Consider the following 25,000-nt stretch of genomic DNA (forward strand, 5'->3'; position numbering starts at 1 on the left):
TAAAAAACGCACTATTCGAGTCAAACCCGGTCTCTCTCTTTTTCTCTCTTTCTCTCTAATGCTCTTTGCAAGATGACTCGCTCGCTTTTTTTCTCTATCTTTCTTTCTATTTCTTTTTATTTAATCGTACTTTTGTCCACGCTGAACCATGTACACCGTGCAATGTGCTCCGCGAGACTAACGCTGTCCCGTGTTTAACATTAACGGATAAGTAGCGCCACTGACTTATCGTTTCACAGTGGGTGGGACAATTCAAGGTTGAACTCGATGCTGATTGGCTGTTAAAGATGGCTCGTATTTATCGACCAATCGACCGATGACGATCGTCCATCCTGATAGGTCATATTATAAACGCGTGATCCTTATGTATCCATATTATCTACCAATAGTTTTCGATGTAAAATACATTATATTTATGATATATCTTAAAGAGCATCTCAAATAATAATAATTAAATTTTAACATAAGTAATTCTTTAAATATATAAATAATTGGAAATGAAATATACGTTAAATTTTTTTCTCGTCCTCTTATTTATCAATGTAATTTTATTTTCATCAATAATATATCCATTCGCTTTTGTTTTTTGTCACACCCGTTATTGTATTCACTAGACGCTCTCTAATGGCCATTTATGTAACTAATGGCTCACGATCTCTCTGTAGGTCAGACCTACATACGTCATACTTCTAAAGTGTCATGTTTATCTCTTAATCCACTACGTATCTTATGGATCGCTTGTATTACCTCTCTCAAATTTTAATTTGATATTATTATTAAAATTATCTTATTTGTTAAATAACGTGAGCAATTTAATATTTTACGCTTAAGGTAAGTTGTTGTAAAATTATATACCGTTAAAGCATATCGTAATAGAGAAATACAATATGTCGTCGAACATAACCTACTCATTTATATACATTTAAATGTCTACAAAGTATTATGTAGAAATATATCGATAGATAAATCATTTTCATAAGGAAATATATTTTTATTATGTCTTTCCCTTTTTTCTTTTTTTTTATGTTCCGTGAATATATTTGCATTAATGTCGAAACTTCGGTTGAAGTACTTAATGAATATTTTAGTCGTGTCTAACAGTGTAAGGTACAGAAAAAGGCACGGGAAAAAAATTATGTTTAAGTTCCTTATATATGTATATATAATATATATATATATATATATATATATATATATATACACATACATTGTATTTTATATTTAATATAATTTCAATTGCAAATATAATAATGTATATTCTTATATGTCTTGAAACTTTAATAGAGAACACAATTATATTTTTTTTCTTTTAATTATATTATTTCACATATATCAAGTATATATTATTGATATAAGATATAAGATATAAGATGATATACAAGATTCTTGGCACGTAATTTATAATTTAAAACATTTGTCAATTGTACGTCTCAATTTTGTGTTTTTTTTCTCTTTTTCTTTGTTAGTTTTACATTAATACACTTTTAATATTTATATATTGATAACGATAAAGAAGGATTCAATCTTAAGAATGTTACTTTTTTATGAACACTAGGAATCATTTAAACAATATTTATCGATTGTAACAAAGTACAAAATATTCGCTCTGAAATTATTAAAAGTTATATAGTGGGAACACATTACAATTAAATGGAACTGTACTGAAATTTGTTTCCAATTAATTCATTTTGGCATATCGTTTTATATTTTATATGTTAACATTATGTTATATTGTGTATGTTAGAAATATTTCTTAATAAAAAAATTTATTGGAAGACTGTACCGCAATTCAAGAAAAAGAAAACCAAAAAAAAAAAAAAAGGGTAGTATTAGATAATTAATATATCTTTTGAAAACTATAGATATAAAAATATAATTATTATTTGTTCAAAAGATAAGTAATAAAATAAATAATCCTATTATTAATTCTGATAACAATAATGATATGACATATATATATATAATGTTAAACGCACACATTATGTTACAAGGTTCTTCTTTTTTTTTTTTTATTCTTTTTTTCTTTTATGTGTTATTCTAGACACACAACGATCCTTTTTTTTTTTCGTTTTCTTTCTTTTTTCTTTTTTTTGCGGAATCATAAATCTCTGCTCGGATAAAAGATATACCATAATTTTTTTGTTAATTATCAATAAATAAAAAAAAAAAAAAAAAAAAAAATCTTTGATTATAAGCAACATATTTCCTTTCTTATAAATTGTAATCACTTCTCTAGCTGCAGCATGTATTTAAATCTCGCCCTCCCTCTGTCTGTCTGTCCCTGTCCACCTGTGCATACATCCATATATATATATATTACTTCACTTAACATTCTATTAAAAATCATTTTGATATATAACGATATCTATTATCTAAATTTAACTTATTTTCGTATATTACACGTAAGAATGGTCTAAAATTTTTATATCTCATGTCTTATGCATATACTATATATATAAATATATATATATATATATATATATATATATATATATATTATTATTATTAATCAGATATTAGTAATATCTGGTAATACTGTAATAATTGTTTTATTATAATTTACAAAAAAACACCCTGTCAATATTATCAATCATTATTACATGAATACAATAACTGGCCCCCACTTCCTGTAAAATGATTGATTTCTTTTCTTTTTCTTTTTTTTTTTCTTTTTTTTTTTTTTACCTGTTTTGTATAAAATATTTTTCATAATTACATAAATATATTAAGAAATATAGTATCGATCAAATTCAAATGATAAAAATAATTATATTGTAATAATTGGACATTCAACCCTTAACAAACCAGATTTAACGACTGTTACATTTTTCTGAACATTTTATTAATAAAAAACAAATAATTGATTTTACCATTATGCAAATAAGAATGGAAAAAACGATCTCATCATATTTTTATATTAATTATCAGATTTATTAATTATATATATATATATATATATATATATATATATTTCATAATTAAATGTTGCAGTCTCATGGATTACATCAGGGTAGAAAAGGGTTAAATTATAATACGTCCATATTATATATCATTAAAAATGGACATAGCAATATACTATCAACTGTAGTAATAAGAAGTACCAAACATTTTCCATACATATATCTAAGTATTTAAATATTTATAAATTTTTCCACAGAACAATATTATAATAACTTAAAATCAGTTTCTTCAGAAATATATTATTTTACTTCATTGAATCTTATATATTTTCTATTTAATTGTATTCTTTGAAGAATAAGTTATTAAATTGCTATATTTATATAATAACAAAATTAACTAATAATAAAAATAATAATGATAATGATAATATATATTAATATTTATATATTAATATTTTTCAAATATTCCTAATGATATTGCATCAACCTTTTTTTTTTTTTTTTTTTTTTTTTATATCATCAAAATAAGATAATTATACAAAACTATTTAATACAATCAATATTTTTCATCTTTATCATTACTACAGTCTTGTATAAAGCTTGTATAAAATCTTTCTATTAGATTGCTGTATAATTTCTATTTTTTTTTTTCCTTTTTCTTTTCCTTTTTTCTTTTTTTTGGATAAAATTTATATGACTTTAAAAGTGAAAGTATGTATGTTTAATTAATGACAATAGAACAGAGAAATTATGCAACGACCTAATAGAAAGAAGAAAAGCACTTAATGGTTAATTATTGTTGAATTCAAATAAAATTTATAACTTTGCTTTATTCAAGCAGTCTAAGAATTATTGTTTGCAGTCTTCTTTTTAATAATCAACGATCCTGATATTTTATTTAAACGTATAAGCACTCAAAAAAAAAAATATATATATATATATAAAAAAAAGAAAACTTCATGCTTTGCATCCTAATGAAATTTAGAAAAAGTTTTCATTCATTAAATTATATATATATATATATATATATATATATATATATATATATATATATGTATATATAATAAATAAATTTATTATATATATATATATAATAAATCAAAAGTGTTAAAAATGTATGTTATAGAATCAGAAATAATAAAATATATGATACGGGATAGTAATTGAATGATAATTATTAAACAATCATAGTTCAAGAGAGGCATAATGTTCCTGTTAAATAAACACAAATACTAGCAAATCTAAATCTATTGAACTCTATTTAAAAAATTTCCTTTTATTTAAAAAAAAAAAAAAAAAAAAAAATTAGATTGAAACAAATTGTTAAAAATCATTAAAGCTAATAGGCCGGATGTTTCATTCATGTTAAATAAATAAAAAAAAAATAAAATAAAGTAAAATAAAATAAAAAAAGGAACGTACAAAATTATTTAAGTTATAAAACGTAAATGTATTAAATCATATAATCTACAAATTGCTCCTGCGTAAATAATAAATCAATAAATACGCGAAATTAGCAATCAGTTGTTTTAAGTCTCTTACTGAAATAATTATAGAATAGCTTGAAAAAAAAAAAACTTAAAGCACCTCGTCATTGCTGAAGAATACAATTACATATTAGTAAAGAGATAAAATTCATTATTTCCTTTTTTTTTTCTTTTTCAACAATTGCGACATAATTAAATTGTTTCTATCACAAATATTAGAAAATATATGCATTTCATTTGATAAATTCCTCTATGCATGATGAGGAATTAACAATTCATTTTGCATATGTGAGTTCATGATTAAGTTCAATGATGATGACAGTGATAATAAAATAATAATAATAATAATAATAATAATAATAATAATAATAATAATAATAATAATAATAATAATAATAATACCAAAAAATAAATCGTAATGATAATGAAAATGACAAAGTCATTGAAAGCAATAGTGATGATAATGATGATGATGGTAATGACAATATTAATAAAGTAGTAATACTAATTGAAAAGTAGTTGCAGGGATGGTGGTAATAGCAATAAATGACGATGATGATTGTAGTAATAATAATAATAATAATAATAATAATAATAATAATAATAATAATAATAATAATAATAATAATAATATTAATAATATTAATAATAATAATAGAAATAATAAAAGTAATAATAATAACAGTATATCTAATACTCATAACAGAGGTAACAGTGCAATTCTAATATGATATAAAATGCATTGTAATTTAGTAATTCCATTCATTGCAGAATGACAATTTAGATTTGTAATATAATGTTTGGCACATAAAAAGTACTTAGATATCTAATCTCCTGTATGTATGTATATATATATATATTTTATATTTTTTTTTATATATATCATTTCTTGACAAAAGTTTGAAAAAATCTAATCAATTTTTACTTTAGTGATAAACAGGTAGAATATATCTAAATATGAGTTTGTCATTCTGCTTTGACATCAATTTAAATGCTATTCTAAACACGTTAGGAATTAAGATACACCGTTACAACAACAACAAAAAAGAAAAAAGAAAGAAATACTATTGCAATGTAAAATTCAATGAGATATAGACTGTCATTTTGTTGAGGACTTTTTAGCATTATAGTTTACGTATTCTTTTTTTATATAGGAGAAAAAAAAGAGATAGAGAAAAAGGAGCAAGGGCACGTAACATTGAATTTTTTTAGCGTATGCATATGTGTTGCATTTCCTGTCTTTAACTGATATATATATATATATATGTGTGTGTGTGTTCGTGTGTGTATATGTATATATACATATATACATACATACATCATACATATATATATATATATATATGTATCCTATTTTATATTAGTTCGAGTTTTAAGAGAGCGAACAACATTAAAAATTGTACAGATTGCTGGATATTGCGGGTTAAGGACGGTAAGGTTGGGTCAGTTGGTATTTTGTTTGTTGGAGCGAAGGCGAGCCAAACCGGAACGCTCACCCTCTTCTTCGTCGGATGTACAAGGTGGTGCACCACCTACAGCACCGCGAGAAGACGTTGCTTGCATTAATTCTTGATCAGGTCCATTACGATGCTCGTATAATAAAATATTTAACATTTCCTCATAAATGCGAGCTTCTGGAAATTCAACCTGAATATCAAGAAATTTTAAGTTATTAAGCTCTTAATATATATATATATTTTTTTTTTTTTTGATTCTCATATATTATATATATATATATATATATATATATATATATATATACCGGGTGGAGTATAAATCTTACCTTTGTATGTTTTTTATCGGTTGTATATACAATTGAATGGCAGCATACTTCGGCTACTTTACGACCATGGCCATAAAATGTCCAACAGCAAATTTCACTTGAACCAATTACATCCTTGATAAATAGCACCCTACCATTAAATCTAAGAGACATTTTATCAAATAATTCTATATTTTTTAATAGATTGTCGTCTGATGTACTGGAACGATAGAATATTACATATATTTATTTTTTAACTATTTGAATGGGCTTACTCACTTTGGAAAAAAATTATATATATATATATATATATAACTAAAAATTTGTTAATACTACCTTGTATATGAATATTTGTTATTGTGCCTATTTATAATAAGTTTTACTACTGGCTTAGCAGTATTACTTATAAGAAGTTGTTCTTCCCTTTGAGACGTTATTAATGAGACGGTACAAATGGATTCTGCTTCGCGTTCTTTCCTAAGGAGTGCCTGCTCGCACGATTCGGCTAATTCGCTGATACAATAGTATTTAGCTTCTGCCAAAAGTTCGGCCATCTCTTTCGCACTTTCTGGCAATGGAACTGAGCCGTCTCTTAGGAAATTCAAAATTGTACCAAAATGTTTCCCACACCGATCAATTAATATCCATCCTATAGACAAATTTATAATGTAACTAAAATAACTGTGCACTGACTGTATATTATAAAAAGAAAATATATATATATATATATAGAAAAAAATCATTCTTCCTAATAAAGATCATTTTGGTTCTTAAAACAAATAAGATGAATAATAAATCAAAAAGCAAATAAAACAATGGATTTAGATAATTTGAATCAATGTAAAAAGAGATTAAATACTTTACAATAAATAATGTTAAAATGTTTAGCCTCAACAAATGATATCATTGTAAAATTTTTAATCTCTAATAAATTACACATGATATATAACTAATCTTCAAAATATTACACTAATGATATATCATTGATATATAGTATGTTATACTTTAATATTTAAAGTGTCATATGAGTAGAGAGAGAGAGAAAGAAAGAGAGAGAGAGAGAGAGAGAGATACACATACAGAGAGAGAGAGAGAGAGACAGAGATACATATACTAAGAGAGAGGAAGGGAGAGAGAGAGAGATACACATACAGAGAGAGAGAGAGATACACATACAGAGAAAGAGAGAGATACACATACAGAGAAAGAGAGAGAGATACACATACAGAGAGAGAGAGAGAGAGAGAGAGAGAGAGAGAGAGAGAGAGAGAGAGAGAGAGAAAACTGAATACATCAAAACAGAATAGAAAAAATGGCGACCGAACGGTGAACGGTCACGATACGATCGAACGTTCGTTCGTTCGTTCGTCGTAAAAAATAAATACAAATATTGTTGCATAAAGTAAAATGATGAATCGTAATTTATTCGTGATCACGATAAAATGTTAAAAAAAGAAATGATATCGTTCAAATATTCGTATAATATCGTAATCTCGATCGTATAAATTAATCTTACCTTCGGAGTCGGTAAGAACCTCCATACGACCACTGAACATGGCGCGTAACATCGTGTCATGTTTTTGCAATGTGCCCAATGTCGTATAATGTAACGAACCACCGATATTCAACTTGACGTACTCCGAAGGACACTTAATCACCGTCTTATGATTTCCAGACATAACGAGCTTCGACACAACTTCAATATGCGATTAATTAATTGATCGTGAAAAAAACGTATATCCCAGGAGAATAAGTTAAATAAGACGAATATAAAGAAATGTAAAAGAGAGAGAGAGAGAGAGAGGGGAGGGGAGTTCGGGTATGGGGGGAGGGGGAAAGAAGGTGCGATACAGCGAGTTCTTTTTCTATTTTTCTTTTTTTTTCTCTCTCTTTCTTCCTTGTATCTTTTTCCTTTTGTTGTTTTTTTTTTTTTTTCTTCAAAGTGTCAAATCCACCGTACGACGACGACAACGACGACGACGACGACGACGACGACGACACGAAGTTAGGCACTTGACGCACTCGATCGAATTTTTTCTTCTTCCTATTTTTTTGTTCTTTTTCTTCTTCTTTTTTTCTCCCTTTTACTTTTGTTCTCTCTCTCTGTCTTTTTTCTTTTTTTTTTCTTTTTTATTTTTATTTTATTTTATTTTTTTTTTTTTTTTTTTTTTTTACTTTTTATTTTTTATTTTTGCTAACGAACGAACGAACGAACGAACGAACGAACGAACGAATGAACGAATGAACGAACACGAACTAATAATTATTATAAAATCGTCCTTCTTTTTTTTAAGTGGCCTCGAATAACCTCATCATAATCGCAAATGATACTTATTATTAACGTAGATATTAGAAATGACACAGTTTCTTCCCGCAATTTAACACGAAAGAATGCATCCTACCGTACCCCCATTTTGCTGAAAATGACTAGAGTGGCACGGACAACGACGAGCCAGGATTGTCAAACTTCAATATAGATATCGTATCGCGTGTATAATGTGCGCACCTGCTACCTCGTTCTCGTCCATATTGAAATTTCTTTATCGACCTAACACGTAACGTCGGTAAATTATAACAACGGAAGTATCATATCGATCGTCGATAAGGTAGTACGATGTTTATGTACAGACGATAAAGTAGATTTTCATTAGAAACAAATTTGTCTTTTTCTTTTTTTTTTTTTTTATTCTTTTTCCTTCTCTCTCTCTTTTTCTCTCTCTCTTTCTTTATACTTTTATACAATTCTTTGTAAGAGAGTGTAACGAACGATCATAAAAATTTTGTCTTTCTTTTTATTTTTCAGTTTTTTTTTTTGTTTTTCCTTGAAGCAACAAAAAATTCATTCTACTCGATATGTATACATGTATATTTTAAAATGATTATCATCGTGAAAATACGTGAATCTAATACCATTGGCAACCAAGGTGGAAAACAAAAGTTTACGCATGCGTATAATACGAAAATCTAATAACACTGTTTTGTTTTTTGTTTTGTAGTTTAAGAGGAGAAGAAGAATGGCCGATTCTTTGACAAAGTACGGACTTTATATTGATGATCTAAGTAAGATTTGTATTTTAGAACCGGAAGTAGCTAATCAGACGAATAAATTAAAGGAGGAATGTCAAAATTTCGTTACCAGTAAGTCAGTAAAGGTTGATTGTTGATTGTATTCAGCGATGATATCGATTGAGAAAATTTCTTCTACTTCTTTGCACACTTTCGACACTACGATTTTAATTTTCTTTCTTTTGTTTTCTTTTTATTTTTTTGGAGGTTTTTTTGGTGTTTTCTTTTTGGCTTTTTTTTTCTCTCTTTTCTTTTCTCTTTCGCAGATCCTCCTATTTTAACATTTTAACACGTTTTTCGTAACAATACAATGGATCTTTTAATTCTCTTTATTATGGATCTAATTCTCTTACGATTTCAACTTGTTGGTTATCGTTCACTACCATAACACTTGGTTCGATCAAGAATGTCTCATGCATGCTGCTCGAGACGGTACAGTACGAATCAAAGAAAACGAAATTCCCCGAGGTCGTTTAAAAAAAAAAAGAAGTATTTTTTTTTTCTTTTTTTACGAAATCAAAAGGAATTTTCATTTTTGTATTCATTTTATATTAAATAATATATGCATGTATCTCGACACATTTTTATTATTATTTTTATTATTATTATCTTTGTCATCTTCTTCTTTCTTTTCTTTTTTTTTTCTTTTTTTTTTAGTTTGCAATCAATTTGTGAAAAGAAAAGGAAAAAGAAAAAAAAAAGAAATTCGATGATTGTACCGTCATTTTTATCAATTTCTCGTTCCTATTTTCTTTTCTTTTTTTGTTTTGTTTTAATTCTTTTTGTTTATTTTTATTTTTCTTTTTTTTTTTTTTTTTTATTTTTAAATCGGCAATTATTTCTTTGCACACGATATTGTAGTAAGTTCAATAATCTTCCTTTTTTTTTCTTTTCTGTTTTCTTTTTTTTTTTCTTTTCCTTTATTTTATTTTATTTTATTTGTATAATTCGTCCGTCGCCATTTTTTTTTATAGGAATCGTGGAATTTCAAAAGAATTGTAATAAATTCATCGACATGACCGACAACTGGGCGAACGAGGTTGAAAAAGAAAAAATGCGAACGATCGGCGCGCGAAATTTATTACGTTCGGTTGAAAAGCAACGTGATGCGCAGAAACAACAAATGCAGGTTCATAGAAAAAATTTCTGTGTTATTTATTTTTCCATTTTCTTTTTTTATTTTTTTTGTTTTTTTTTTAAATAAACTTTCTTCCTTAAATTTTTCTAAATAAAATATAAAAATTTTCTCCAGGCATTGATCATGGAGAAATCAATGGAATTAGAACGTTTGAGGATACAGTATGACTCATTAAAAAAAATTGAAATGGAACAAATGGAAACGATTGAACATTTAACAGTAAATTGAAGTTCAATTAGACGCAACAATAACACAACAACAACAACAACAATAATAACATCAACAACAATAAGGACAACAACAACAAAACTATCCTTCACAATTGTATCATGATATTGAGAGAAAGAGAGCTTATTGAAAAATGAAAAAATGAAAGAAAGAAAAGTAAAAAAGAAAGAAAAAAAATAAACAGAAAAATTAAACTGGAGACTAATTGAATTGAACATGTATTATGAATATTACTATAGTACATAAGTTTCATGAGACGAAGTTTGTAGTTTAAGAGAATGCATGGGGCGAGAGGGTGGTTGGTGGTGGCATAGGTGGTGATGATGATGAAGGGGTTGGAGATGTACGAGAGAACCCTTCTTAATAAGAAAAATGATTTTTAAGAGTACGCAGTACACTTATCATTTAAGTTGACAAACCCCTGAATTGAAAAGGCACATCAGTTTTATTTTCTGAATCGATACTTTAGAGATTCGCAGACAAGTATCGTTATAAAAATCTACAAACAGTCGGGTCAATCCGAATTGACAATTTCATTTGAGAATGCTCTACGACACAAGAGAATCAAGTTATTAATTTTTCAACAGCGATTACAGTATTAGGCACTGCAATAGTGTTTTGTGCTTTTTTGTATTTTAAATTAGGTCTTTCGTTCCACGTGTTGTTTCTTTTTCTTCTTCTTCTTCTTCTTCCTCCTCTTCCTCTTCTTCTTCTTCTACTTTTTTTTTGTTGTTGTTTGTCTGTTTGTTTGTTTTGATAAAATCAATGAATATAATTGAATTAAGAGCGACATATATTTACATTTTGTTGTCGAGAAATGATTGTTTCTTAATTCTTATTTCTATCGCACAATAATTATGTGTCACAAATGATGAGTTCTCACGCAATGCCCTTATGTAATACAATATAATATAATACATAAGTTTTCAGATTGATGCATCTCTCTATGTATATCGAATACTGTTTCTGAAAAATCTTAATTCTCAATCGTATAAGTTTCTACATAAAAGACGAGTTCGAACTCGTTGACAAAAGTGCAATGGCACTTCCAAAGTAACATAATGTGAAATTACTATTATTATTATTATTATTATTATTATTATTATTATTATTATTATTATTAATATTATTATTATTAATATTATTATTAATATTGTAATAATTATTATTATTATATTATTATTATTATTCCATTTTTTTTTCTTTTTTCTTTCTTTTTAACAATATCATCGATACAAAAAAAACCATAGAACGATAACACCTGATAAGCGGACGTCTTAATTCTGCAATGAAAGTTTTTTTTTACTTTTTTTTTTTATATACTCAGAGATTATGCCCGTTCAACCATTGTACCCCAGGGATTCAAAAATAAACTTTATTTCGTAAAAATAAGAAACTGTGTGTGTATTTATGTTTGTGTATGATCTATGTATATATGCGTGTATATATATATATATATATATATATATATGTATATATATATATGTATATATATATATATATATATATATATATATGTATATATATATATGTACGTATGGTTGTGTGTATGAGAGATAACGTATACGTGTGCGTATACGTGCATGTGTGGTGTTTTTAATTATTACAAATATAAATCCTATAGCCTAAATTTATAAATATGTACAATTACATATATACTTACTATATTAAAAGTAAGCTAAAAAAACTCAAAGAGCATATTTCGTCAACATAAATGGAGCAAATGAGATGATAAGCAATTAATTTTATTTGCTGAAAGCTAAATTAAATGAGAAAAAGAAAATATATATATATATTTTTTTTCCCCTATATACATATACATATATATATATATATAGGAAAAGTAGAATGAGTCAACTAAAACTGAATGATGTATCTAAGAAGAAATTAGACGTGTGATTTCGTTTTTTTTTTTCTTTTCTTTTCATATTTTGTGAAATAATTAACTGCATCTATTACCTAAATCACGGCTTATTGCTTTATGTGTACTTGAAATTTATATATATATGTGTGTGTGTGTGTATATAAAAGAACAATGCATTTTCTGATTATTATTGTCGTAACGAGAAAAAGAAAAAGAAAAAATAAATAAATAAAAATTGTATTTTTATGCTTTAAGATTTATACTGTATTTTTAAAGGATCAAATTATCAATTTCTTACTGTCGAAACGGTTATTTTTTGATAGTTTTGCGTGTCTTATTTGACTGACAAATAACGAAAAAGAGAAAAAAGAAAAAAGAAAAAAAAAAAAAAAAGAAAAAAGAAAATAATAAATTAGAAAAAACAAAAAAAGAAAAAAAAAAGAAAAAGAAAAAAAAGGAACAGATAAATAAAAGTACAAGAGAGAAATTTCTCAGGGCGCGTATATACCCGGATTTTTCATGATGAGGGGTGGGAAGGGGGGAGGGCGAAGAGAAAGCAAAAAAAAAAAGCAAAGTTAAAAAAAAAGCAGCGTATCATCTTCATGTGCTCCAATCGTTCAGTCTATCACCATTAACCAACACACTAACGCACTCTTCCTTTTTAACACATTAGTGTAGTAACTGTTACTGTACGTTAATGATCATACATCCGTGTTCAATTCACAGTTTTACAGTATGATAAATCATTTGACATGAATTCACATTCATCCACCTGTTTTCCAGAGAGAAGAGATCAGTTTATATAACGTGTGCATGTGTGTGTGTGTGGGTGTATGTGTGTGTGTGTGTGCGTGCGTGTGCGTGTAGGTGTGTGTGTGTGTTTTTTTTTCCTTTCCTTTCTTCCTTCCTTCTTTTCTTTCTTTCTTTCCTTTTCTTTTTTTCATTTTTTCATTTTTTCTTTTCAGTTTTTTTTTTCTCCAATTGGTAATTTAGATAGCTGCCTCTGTCTTAAGACGTTTGCAAGATTGCATTCTATTTTCCTCCGTAACGCAATCGTTGCTTTCTTTATTAGGGCTAGAAGGTGACACCGATCTTTTCTCTTGTACACAAACTTCTGTTATAGTTGCGTTCGTTGTTAACGAGGAAGATTGTTTAAATCGTACGATAACTGCCGTCATATTGTCACATCCTGTACCATCGCCTAACGTATCTGGCGCTAGACAGTGATCGAATAACTGTAAATATATATATATATATACATAAAAGAAATTAGTATTAGTATTAATATTTAATCATATAAAATGAATCTATTATTAGAATTAAAATAGAATTTACCTCCTCGCAAATTTTTGAAATGTTATCGTATTTCTCGGTTAAACGCGTTTTAATGAATTGCACAACATCCTGACTCGACATGAAATTCCAAATACCGTCGCATGCCAATATCATAAATTCATCCCTTTCTGGTTCAATGGTAATATGCCTTACATCTGGGAGTGCGGATATCATTTGTTCTTGAGGAGGTAAAACTGTGTTCTGTTTGTACGCGTGATCCCCAAGAGCTCTTGAAAGATTAAGGCCACCATTGACTCTACCATCGAACGTAACTTTACCGCCAGCTTTTCGTATACGTTTCATTTCTGGCTCGTCCTCGGGCTTGTGATCCAAACTCAATTCAAGTGCTTGACCGTCTCTACACAAAACACATCGAGAATCACCTGCGTTCGCTACATATAGCTCGTTTTCTTTAAGTATGGCGACAACTGCTGTACAACCACTGTCGGAACCTGGCTATAGAGAAAAAGAATGATATGCAAAATTTGTTATTATTATTATTATTATTATATTTTTTCTCTTTCTTTCTTTCTATCCTCTAGTTGTGAACACCTCAAAATAATTTCAAATTGTTTGCACTTGGGAGATTCACTATTTCCCCAGGCACTTTGAGTAACACCTGTCATTTATACAGAATGAACAATTTTGACTCCAAAAAAAAAAAAAAAAAAAAAAAAAAAAGAAAAAAAAAAAAAAAAAAAAAATACTGTATATTTTTTGAAGCTTCGAAAATAATAATCAACTTAAGTTTGAAAGCACATTTCCAATCTTTTCATTATATATATATAAATCATGAATCATGTGCTTAGCACAAATTGTTTTAATTGACCTCAAAGTTGGTCTTGAGTATCTTACACCCCACAGGGACAACTAGGGTTAAATCAAACTTATACCTTCGATTTAAACAACGATACATTCGAAATTATATTACCTCTTCTATGTTTAATACATCATCTTCATCGTCATCTTTGTCGTCGTCGTCTTTGTCATCGTCATCCTCACCATCTTCGTCCTCGTCGCTTTCATCTTCGTCGACATCTTCCGTGTCGTCTTCATCACTAAAATTTCATCGTATTTTAATTCGATATTTGGTTATTTTTGTTTTCCTTTTCCTTTTTTCTTTTGTAATGATCAAGGAGTAATTTAATACGTAATTTAATTATCATACCTTTCGGGAACACCATCAAAGCTCTCATCATTTTCATCGTCATCGTCATCTCCTTCGGACTCCTCATCATTTTTCTTTAAAAAACTTTGGTAAAGCTCAATCGATTGGACTCTTCTTCGATCACTGCTACTTATTCTCTCTTGTTGTCCGGCATCTCCATTTTCTACTGGGGTACAAGAACTGCTTGAGACATTGTCACCGCCACTTTTACTACTATCCGCATCTTCTATTCTTTTTGATTTTGCTCCATTTAATTCAACTTCATTTGTAATAGGTAAAGAACATGCCGACTTTCCAGGACTCGATACTTTTTCTTTAACATCCTCTGAACTATCCGGCATGTCAGCAGACTTTGTTGTTTCCATATCATCGGTAGATACTACAGGTACAGAGGCATGGACAGTTCCATTGCTGGTAGTAGAGTCAAGAACTTGTTCAGCTTCATTATTCCCAGATGATTCTTTTCTTTTCATCGTGCTTGACATAGACGAACCACATGGTTGGCTAGAGCTACTCACATCGGCTTCATTTGTATTCCATGCGGATGACGACGACGAACAACCTGCACCCGACGATGAACAACTAGCTTTGTCTTTTTCTTTTCTTCCTCTTAGATAAGGACAAGCTCGTTTGTTAGATTTTTCATTTTTCAAATTGTTAGGATGAGGATTTGATACCTCTGATTGATATTTCCCTATAACCTGATCCAATGGCATTGCTGCTTCCATACGTAGATTGCTAACATTTTCTTCTTCATCTATGCGTAAGACAATAGACGATGATAACCTTATTAAATATTTCCTTGGATAATTAAATAACTGGAATAAACTATATCTCAGAAAATACAAGAGGAGCAAGGTCGTGTACATAAAGGTATAACCTGACATAATACATATACTTAGTGCAACGCATAACGCACCGGAGTCATTAAGGTCATCCTCTTTATTATCCGAAGTTGATGGCCTTGCCAGTTCTTTAAGAATACTAACTACTTCGGGTTTTGCTAGTGTAGCATCGAACCCCAAAAAGGCGTCGATTAATGCTTGTCTAATATCACCTCTTTTATATGCCTCGGTTTGTTTAATAAACTCTGGAAGATTACGAGCACAATATGTTGCTACCTCATGTCCACCGTGGCCATCGTATACAGCAAATAAGGAAACATCTTTGTCAAAGTCTATACAACAGTTGTGGGCATCCTATAAATAAATAAATAAATAAGAAATATTATTAAACAATTTCATCTTAATTTAAATGTAAAAAAAAAAAAAAAAAAAAAAGAAAAAACAATGATAGATTATAATAATCCATTAATATTATTCTTATATAAACTAAATCAAATATAGGATATCTAATATTTCCTAATATCGAGGAATCTAACGAACGATAACAAATAAAATAAAAAAAAAGAAAAAGAAAACGTAGAGCTTTGGAAACCATTTCTGAAAATATAAACTTCACATACAAAATGCACATATGATGTACATGCATATATATATATATATATATATATATATATATATATATATATATATAAAATATATATATTTAAAGAAATAATTGTAATAGATAATAATCGGTTAAATGACACATACAAACATACGTACACGCACGCGCGCACATACACACACACACACACACACACATATATATATCACAGAATAAAATCGATATTTCAAAAAAGGAGGGAAATGAAAGAAAATTAATGAACGTAAAATCCAAAGTGATAATGATAAATGATATAGTTCATCGATTCAAAAACGTGTTATAAATATCTCATTCAATCATATTCGATTCTCACAATCTCATCAATAATATTCAAATATATGATATGCGGATTTATAATGAGTAAGAATATATACGAGTTATAACATCGTATTTAAATCTAAAAAGGCCGATATTCCGTTTTATTTATCATTACTACTATTAAACATGTACACACACGAAACGTACACACACACACATACACACGCACACACAAATATATATATATATGTATATATATATATATATTTTTTAAGAGAAATAAATTTTCAAATGTTAACAACAATATATATACTGACGTACGTATTATACGATAAAATAATAAATAATAATAACCGATGCCGGTCGATAAAGTATTGTTTCACATGTATTAAAATCATTATACATAATAATCGGTAAGCAAGAGAGTAACGGTGCAACCACCACACATAGTTCACTTTCAACGGTTTCTATATAGGTTCCTCTTCTTCTTCGTCTTCTTACCTCTTGACTGATACGCCAACCTTGCATCGAACTCGCGCCGAAAGCAACATTTTTTCCAACTTCGTCGGTTGAAATCTTATTTGTAATGGGTTTCGACATATACGCTCCCATGCCTCCCATCTTATAAAAAAAAAAAAAAAACACGCTCGGTGAGAGGTGAGAGAGTGAGTGAGTACAAGAAAGAGAAAGAGAGAGAGAGAGAGAAAGAGTAAGAAAGATAGGGAGAGAGAGAGAGAGAAAGAGAAAGAGAGAGAGAGAGAGAGATAGAGAAAAAAAAAGCCCGATGCTTTGCTTTTTCCCGTGATGTTCCGAAAGTCTCTGATATATGTATGTATGTATGTATATCGCGGACCACCAACTAGCGAAAAATACCGTGTATTCGCAAGCGCGGCGTACAGTCGTTAACTAGCCCCCCATGACCGGTTTGGCTTTCTGTTTTCGGTATATACGGTGGCGCCACCTAGGTCACATACTTTAATCCTTCCGTAAAGAGATAGAGATAGGCGTGATTCGATTTCGCGCCAAAATTTGGACGTTATTTTGAATAACGATTATTAACCGAATAGCGTGCATATATATATATATATATATGTGTATATACGTATATATCTATAATATATATAAATATATATATACATATTTATATCTATAATAAATATATTAATATATATTATATATAATTATATATATATATAAATATGTATGTATATATGTGTGTGTATATATATATATATATATATTGATAATAATAATCGTTTATTATTATACGATTAAAATCAACGAATTTGAATACATTTGTTCCGATCGACTTAGAATCAATATGGACGTGTCTTCGATTATACGATTAGGTTAGCTTTGAAAAAAGAAAAAGTTTCTAAACGTAACATGTCAGACAGAGTGAGCGAGTGAGTGAGTGAGTGAGCGAGCGAGCAAGTTAGATAGAGAAAAAGAGAAAAAGAGTAACGTGTAGAAAAAAAAAGAAAAGAATACTAAAAGAAAAAAAAAAAAAAAAACACTAGAACGAATTAATCAAATAGACAATGACATTTATCGATAAATCCTGTCTGACGTTTAATCTATTATTCAATTCCGAACGTTTTATTATTATTTTTTCTTTTTCTTTTTCTTTCTTTTTTTTCCTTTTTTTTTTTTTTTTTTTATATATATATACATATTGAGAAAGATAACGGTTTTGTTTTGGTACTTACGGATTAGGTCAAAGCTAGATATTGCAGTTAGTTACTTCGTATCATTTGTGTTAGATGTCACAATCGTACGATATCGTATATTCGTATTATATCGATTCGTCATTAAGGTTCTCTCTTCTTTCTCACTGGTTTCATATATATATATATATATATATACAACATATATAGATATATAGCTAGTGTACGAACACAGACAACGAATTGTCAAGTATATAGAAGGAATGTCGTCGTATTTTATAACGACGCGACGTCTATCTATCTCTATCTCTATTTCTATTTCTATCGGTCTTTTTCTCTTTCTCTTGGTAGAAACGTACGTTGCGTTTACGCACGGTGTCGCTAGACGCGTCACGTGTGATCACGTGTCTCGCAATGCGTTCGGGTGGGAGGCGTACGGATGTAAACGGCCACCAATAAGAGAGACGGAGCGATAGAGTGAGCGAGAGAAAGAGAGAGAGAGAGTGTATATGTGAGTGAGTAAGAGAGACGAAAGGTTAGAGGGCGCTGTATATCACCGTGCAACGCGTGGTGGCTACTGCTTATCGATTTTGCATCGTCGTCGACGAAACGAACGTCGCTTCTGATTGGTCGAGAATGTTGTGGCGCGCGTCGCTTATCCCGCGTATCGATGTAAACGTATAATACCTGCGTGTACGCTTATGCGCGCATGCGTATCGCGAACGAATCGGTAAGAAATCGTAATTTTCTTTTTTTTTTTTCTTTTTTCACGATATTACAAAAAGTTAAAAAAGTAACAAAAAAATAAATCGTATAGATTCGAACGTTCTCAATTCTATGTTGAAAATTTTCTTTATGACGTCACGTTGAAATCCTCCTCTCTCATTTCATTCAAATATTTTAATTTATTACAATTAATCGAAATTCAATAAATTTAAAATGTTTATTTTTGATAGTGCATTGTTCTTAATAGACAATCGAAATATAAGTAACGTTATCCGATATGAAATGGTAACCATATAATTTTTTTTTTTCATATTTTATTCGTTAAAAACATCATCGACGATTATGATTGTTTGAATTATTTACTAACAAATAGCGCCATATTTGTCGTCTTAATTTGTTTTCACGAGCCAATCCGGAGAAGCAAGCAAGCAAGCAAGCAAGCAAGCAAGCAAGCAAGCAAGTAAGTAACTAAGTAAGTAAACGTATCATATCTAAACGCGAAGAGTTTTCGTAGAGTTAAAGGGGAAAATTTTTTTCTCGCCTCTTCCTCCTTTTCTGCTTCTTTTTTTTTCTTTTTTATTATTTTTTTCTTGTTTCCAATGAAGGAAAGGAAGACGGAGAAAGAAAGCAAGAAAAAAAGAAAAAAAAGGAAGAAAAAGAAGAAGAAGAAGAAGGAAGGTGATCCTACGATTTTTCGTATTTCATAGTAAGAAGGGAAATTTGTTAAACGCGCATGAGCAGAAATGGAAAGCGTAGTTGCGCGGGTCTCGTAGCCGATAGGTATCGGTGGTTGTAATAGGTGGCAAGAGTGGGGAGCAGGGAGGATAGAGCCAGCGGCGAAAGGTGGGAGTGAGATAGTGAGTGGCGGGGGGAAAGAGAGAGAGTGGGAGAGAGTGAGGTGACGGTTAAGAAGGAGAGGTGCGTGCTCCGAGGTGTCGCGCGGTCGACATAGAGAAGTAGTGGGGATGTTACTCCGCGCGAGAAACGGATCCCGCGGCAGTACGTCGGCGTAGCTCGAGCGGCTCGGAGCTGGTCGGTCCGAGGGAATTAAATTCGTCCATCGGTCTTTGACCCACGACTAAGGCTTTTTTAAACATATCAAGTAGCGCGCTTATCACAGGAATCTTTGGTTGTTTTTTTTTTTTTCCCCTAAAACAAGTACAATTAAATCAATCGAGTTTAACGGGATTGTTGTCAGTGTGTTTGTACGTAACAACGACGCGATAGTGGTGTTGGTGTTAAAGGTTTATACGAATTTTTATCTTTTTTCTTTTTTTCTATCCTATTCCTTTTCTTCCTTCCTTTCCTTATTTCTTTATTTCGTTTTCCTATCATTTTCTTTTTTTCAATCCTTTATTTCAATCTTTCCCTCTCTCTCTCTTTTTCTCTCTCTCTTTCTCTCTCTTTCTCTCCCTTTCTCTTTTATATATATATATATATATATATATATATATATATATATATACATACACACACTCTTCATCTTCCTCAGCATCAATCGAGCTTTACAACCCTTTGGGAGAAAAGCAAGCGCTCGCGTACATAACCTGTACGTCCAATGATTCTCCCTCAGTTTTTCGCTTTGTTGTTACAAGGGGCCGATTACACATTGGTTTACGATGTTCCTTGATTATTATTCAATATATTACGAGATTATTTTCATTTGGTACATTTATTATTCAGTGAAAGATATTGAACATCGAAGTTAAGCCAAGTGTATTTAAGACGAAGGAGAAAGAGAAAGAGAAGGAGGAAGGGGTGGAAGGAGACGAAGAGGAAGAAGAGAAAGAGGAAGAGGATAAGGAAGAAGAAGAAGAAGAAGATAGGACCAGTATCAGAACTCACCACCATAACCACCACCACCACCACCACCACCACCACCACCAATATCATCATCATCATCATCATCATCAATACCGTACCTGTTATCTCATCTTTATTGAACACCATCGTCATTATAATTATCATCGTCGTGATCATCGTCACGCTAAGCGCAAGAAAAGCATACGTCGTGTATGTCCACGGCCTAGTGACCTGACCTTGAGTCGGCCCGACCAGGTACAGGTACGTGTTTACTACTTATGTACATAGCTCCAAGCTTTTCTTCTTTATTCTACGTGTATATATATATATGTATATATATATATGTATGTACGTATGTATGTATGTATGTATGTATGTATGTGTATATATTTATTTATTTATTTATTTTCCGAAGAAAATGCAAATGAAAAGGATAGTTGATCGAATATCTTTTTAATTTTTTTTTTTTTTTTTTTTTTTTTTTTTTTTTCGTTAATTTTATTTCATTTTCTTCTTCGTTCACTTTATAAATTACTTTTCCAAACGTTCTTTCGAATCTTAAAGATGCGCTTGATAAAAGAAGAATGAGCTTTGTTTTTTTTTACGATAATCTTGTCGTATCGAATATCACCTTACACTATCGTCTAAGAAGAGTCGTCTTTTATAAAGAGATTTTGAATATCTCATGTATTCTCAAGGTCGAGGCAACGTTTCATCACTTCCTATATATATATATGTATATATATGCATGATGTATGTATATATATATCCATTAACAAGCACGCATACACGCAATATATAGGATATGATAAATACATATATACATATGAAATTTATATTATATTATATATATGTCATATATATATATTTGTTATACATTGTATATTTATGTAATCTTAATACGTATCTGTTTAAGAATTGAATAATTTCTTTCTTTTTCATTATTTTTTTTTTGTTCTTATATTTTAAATACACGATCGTATTATTTATTTAACGATTTAGAAAAATAATATTTCGTGTAATTTAGAAAATGGTAACGATTCTTTCGTACTTTGTAACCGTTAATGGTCTCTCTCTCTCTCTCTCTCTCTCTCTCTCTCTCTCTCTCTCTCTCTCTCTCTCTCTCTCTCTCTCTCTCTCTCTCTCTGTCTGTCTGTCTTTCTCTGTCTCTGTCTCTCTCGACATCTCTCTTTACCGTTTGAATTTTCTCTACTTACTTAGTTACTCATGTTGGACGAGGGGAGTTTCGTCGGGCTTGACGTACGACTTAACTACTGACCAATAGAAAAACGTTTTCTAGCAATTCACGTACGCCGCCATAGTTTTGGTGGCATGGCGGCGAATCCAAACGAGCGTTTCCTTTCCCTCGTTTTTTCTTTTTATTTTTTTTTTTTTTTTTATAACTTTTTACCACTAACAAAATGTACTTTAAGAACTTTCAACTCGAATAAGAGAAAATGTTTCGAATCGACGTCGAAGAAAGGAAAAAAAAAACCCGAAGACGAATGGTCCATCTTGCGTGGAGAATTTTTCTTTCTTTAATCTTTTTTTCCCCCCTTTTTTTGATTTTCTTTTTCTACAAATTTCATACATCTCGTGTGCAAGCCATTAGTATTATTACTATCATTATTATTTCTTGTATATATGTATATGTCTATATATATATATATATATATATATATATATATATATATATATATATATATATATATATATATGATCGAGAATCGATGTGCGAATTGGAAATTATAAAAATAATTAGGTTAAGTTTGTTGTTCTAATGTTTCGTCGTTTCAAAATAAATGTGTCCCATTGTTTTTTTTTTTCAAAGCTTTTTTATTAGATTATACGTTTAATAATTAATAAATACATCATATTGAGTAATTTCTTATTTTTTTTATTAGGTATGATTTAAAAAAGAAAAAAAAATGTTAACTTCGTAATTCGGGAGGATTACGAAGAAAAAAAGAAAAGAAAGAAAGAAAAGAAATATTAGATACTTTTTTTATGTGCACTTTGTAGCTGACTCACAGCTGCATGAAAATTATATGTGTATATATATATATATATATATATATATATATATATATATATAAATGTGTATGTACGTATAAAATGTAAATTTTTAACAAAAAAAAATATTCGAAAAAATTTGGTACAATTCTGTAGAAAAATATTCTTCAAGATATTTCTTATGGACACTTTTTATGATAGTATGGGAACATATTGTTTGTTTCTTTGGCTTCTTTTTTCTTTTTTTTTATTTTGTAACAAATTCACGTAACAATTTTGAATAATTTTAGAAAGATTGAAGAGAGAGGAAAAAAAGGATAATTCGAGATATTTTTTTTCCTTATTTATATATATATATATATATATATATATATATATATATGTATACAGTAGACATTTTGTATTCATAGATATACATTTTGTATTCATAGGTAGACATTTTGTTTTAATTTTTTTGTTTCGCTACGATTTCACGTGTACAACAATATCGAATAATTTGAAAGAAAGGAAGAAAGAAAGAATGGAAAAAAGAAAAAAGAAACAAAAAAATTTGTAGAAATATTCTTTGTTATGTACACACACACACGCAGAGAGAGAGAAAGAGAGAGAGAGAGATAGATAGATAAATAGAGAGAGAGAGAGAGAGAGAGAGAGAGAGAGAGAGAGATATGCAGGATTAAAACATATCGTGTTTCTTAGGTAAATATTTCGTCATATTTGTTATCCTAAAAAATTTGTTATTCTCGATATAATTATGGTATACACGTCACATATTTCGAAGGAAAGAAAGAAAGAAGGAAGTAAAGAGAGAAAAAAAAAATTTAATAAAAATAAACAAATTTTTTAATATATATAAAACGTTAAAGCATCATATTTCATAGGCAAACGTATTATTTTTCGTTTTAAACATTTTTTTTTCCCCCACCCCATGATATCACCATGCTAATATTTGCGTAACAATATCGAATGATTAGAAAGAAACAACAGGAAGAGAAAGAATTAAATAAAAATATTCTTTATTATGTGTACACAAACATACAATACAAACATACAACACAAACAAAAAGCAAACACACATACATACACATGCCATCACAAATATAGCGTTAAAACATATCGTATTTCTTGGTTATATATTTTCATAGAAATTCTTTTTTCCCCCTCGATGACGATATCGCTATAATAATAATAATAATAATAATAATATAATAATAATAATAATAATAATAATAATAATAATAATAATAATAGTAGTAGTAGTAATAGTAATAGTGGCAAACAATTACGTTAAACAAATCATGGATCTTTGCTTAAATGATCCAAGGAAAAGATCCTCGGATTTCGTTGGTGGTTGTGTTAATTCTCGTAAGTGGGGTCGATATCAACCAAGACTCGTTTGATGTACTACTACTACTACTACTACTACATTACTACACTACTGCTACTGCCACTACTACTACTGCTATTACTACTATTACTATTACTACTACTACACTACTGCTACTACTACTGCTATTACTACTACTACACTACTGCTACTACTACTACTGCTATTACTACTGTTACTATTACTATTACTACACTACTATTACTACACTACTATTACTACACTACTACTATTACTACTACTACACTACTATTACTACACTACTACTATTACTACTACTACACTACTATTACTACACTACTACTATTACTACTACTACTACAATTTACACTACTACTACTATTACTGTACGTCACGACGGCTAACACAACACGTGGAAAAACAAACGTTGAAATTCACTTTATTAGCGCCGTAGCAGCCCTGTTGTAATTAGAAAGCTGTGGGGCAACGACAACGACGACGACGACGACGACAACGAAGAGGAAGAGAAAGAGAGGAAGAGTTTCTCCATCCTTTTTTTACTCTTTTCTTTGAGTTTTCTTTTGTTTTCGACTTATTACGTAAGAAAACTCGACGAAGAAAAAGAAAGAGAGAGAAAGTTAGATAGATAGATAGATAAAGAGAGAGAGAGAGAGAGAGAGAGAGAGAGAGAGAGAGAGAGAGTGAGAAGGAGAGGTAGAGAGATCTTAGTATTAATTCGAACGCATATT

General features: G+C 29.4%; 5 protein-coding genes across 18 annotated transcripts in view; 2 read left to right on the forward strand and 3 right to left on the reverse strand.

Moving 5' to 3' along the window:
• Positions 1-217, reverse strand: part of LOC118441405 (very long chain fatty acid elongase 6-like) — a 12,310-nt gene extending 12,093 nt beyond the window's left edge. For 2 of the 4 annotated variants that reach the window (XM_035865744.2, XM_035865741.2), the window contains exon 1: positions 1-196. This exon is cut by the window's left edge. The gene's annotated coding sequence lies outside the window, so the exon portion shown is untranslated. The other 2 variants (XM_035865745.2, XM_035865743.2) reach the window with 2 other exon arrangements.
• Positions 218-702: 485 nt separating this feature from the next.
• Hs3st-A (Heparan sulfate 3-O sulfotransferase-A) overlaps positions 703-25,000 on the forward strand; it is a 112,749-nt gene continuing 88,451 nt past the window's right edge. Inside the window, exons 1-2 of one of the 6 annotated variants that reach the window (XM_035865412.2) lie at positions 19,532-19,547; positions 20,771-21,151. The gene's annotated coding sequence lies outside the window, so the exon portion shown is untranslated. Of the gene's footprint in view, positions 832-19,531; positions 19,548-20,004; positions 21,152-25,000 lie in introns of those variants that run through there. The other 5 variants (XM_035865410.2, XM_035865411.2, XM_085660441.1 and 2 more) reach the window with 5 other exon arrangements.
• Positions 744-11,588, forward strand: IFT20 (intraflagellar transport 20). 3 transcript variants are annotated; one of them, XM_085660444.1, is made up of 4 exons: positions 744-831; positions 9,146-9,287; positions 10,190-10,344; positions 10,468-11,588. In XM_085660444.1, exons 2-4 carry the CDS (start codon positions 9,164-9,166, stop codon positions 10,579-10,581), a joined length of 393 nt encoding a protein of 130 aa, XP_085516570.1. In that variant the 5' UTR covers positions 744-831; positions 9,146-9,163; the 3' UTR covers positions 10,582-11,588. The 3 variants fall into 3 exon arrangements, with proteins under 3 accessions (XP_085516570.1, XP_085516571.1, XP_085516569.1); XM_085660445.1 differs by lacking the exon at positions 744-831 and adding an exon at positions 8,896-9,073 and having other exon boundaries at positions 9,146-9,209; XM_085660443.1 differs by lacking the exon at positions 744-831 and adding an exon at positions 8,909-9,073.
• On the reverse strand, positions 1,934-8,272 carry LOC118441407 (BTB/POZ domain-containing adapter for CUL3-mediated RhoA degradation protein 3). Its single transcript, XM_035865748.2, has 5 exons — positions 7,666-8,272; positions 6,486-6,798; positions 6,171-6,369; positions 5,884-6,034; positions 1,934-2,289 (listed from the first exon to the last, which is right to left on the reverse strand). The coding sequence occupies exons 1-5, from the start codon at positions 7,826-7,828 to the stop codon at positions 2,225-2,227; spliced, it is 891 nt and encodes a 296-aa protein (XP_035721641.1). The 5' UTR covers positions 7,829-8,272; the 3' UTR covers positions 1,934-2,224.
• On the reverse strand, positions 12,876-18,517 carry LOC118441402 (putative protein phosphatase CG10417). Of its 4 annotated transcripts, none has more exons than XM_035865735.2 (7): positions 18,404-18,517; positions 17,196-17,315; positions 15,868-16,147; positions 14,949-15,705; positions 14,712-14,838; positions 13,781-14,236; positions 12,876-13,680 (listed from the first exon to the last, which is right to left on the reverse strand). In XM_035865735.2, exons 2-7 carry the CDS (start codon positions 17,313-17,315, stop codon positions 13,435-13,437), a joined length of 1,986 nt encoding a protein of 661 aa, XP_035721628.1. In that variant the 5' UTR covers positions 18,404-18,517; the 3' UTR covers positions 12,876-13,434. The 4 variants fall into 4 exon arrangements, with proteins under 4 accessions (XP_035721628.1, XP_035721627.1, XP_035721629.1 ...); XM_035865734.2 differs by lacking the exon at positions 18,404-18,517 and adding an exon at positions 17,568-17,621; XM_035865736.2 differs by lacking the exon at positions 18,404-18,517 and adding an exon at positions 17,488-17,614.

This window comes from Vespa mandarinia, chromosome 11, assembly GCF_050613455.1.
Source record: "Vespa mandarinia isolate Hongniang chromosome 11, ASM5061345v1, whole genome shotgun sequence".
In the NCBI taxonomy this organism is placed as follows: domain Eukaryota; kingdom Metazoa; phylum Arthropoda; class Insecta; order Hymenoptera; family Vespidae; genus Vespa; species Vespa mandarinia.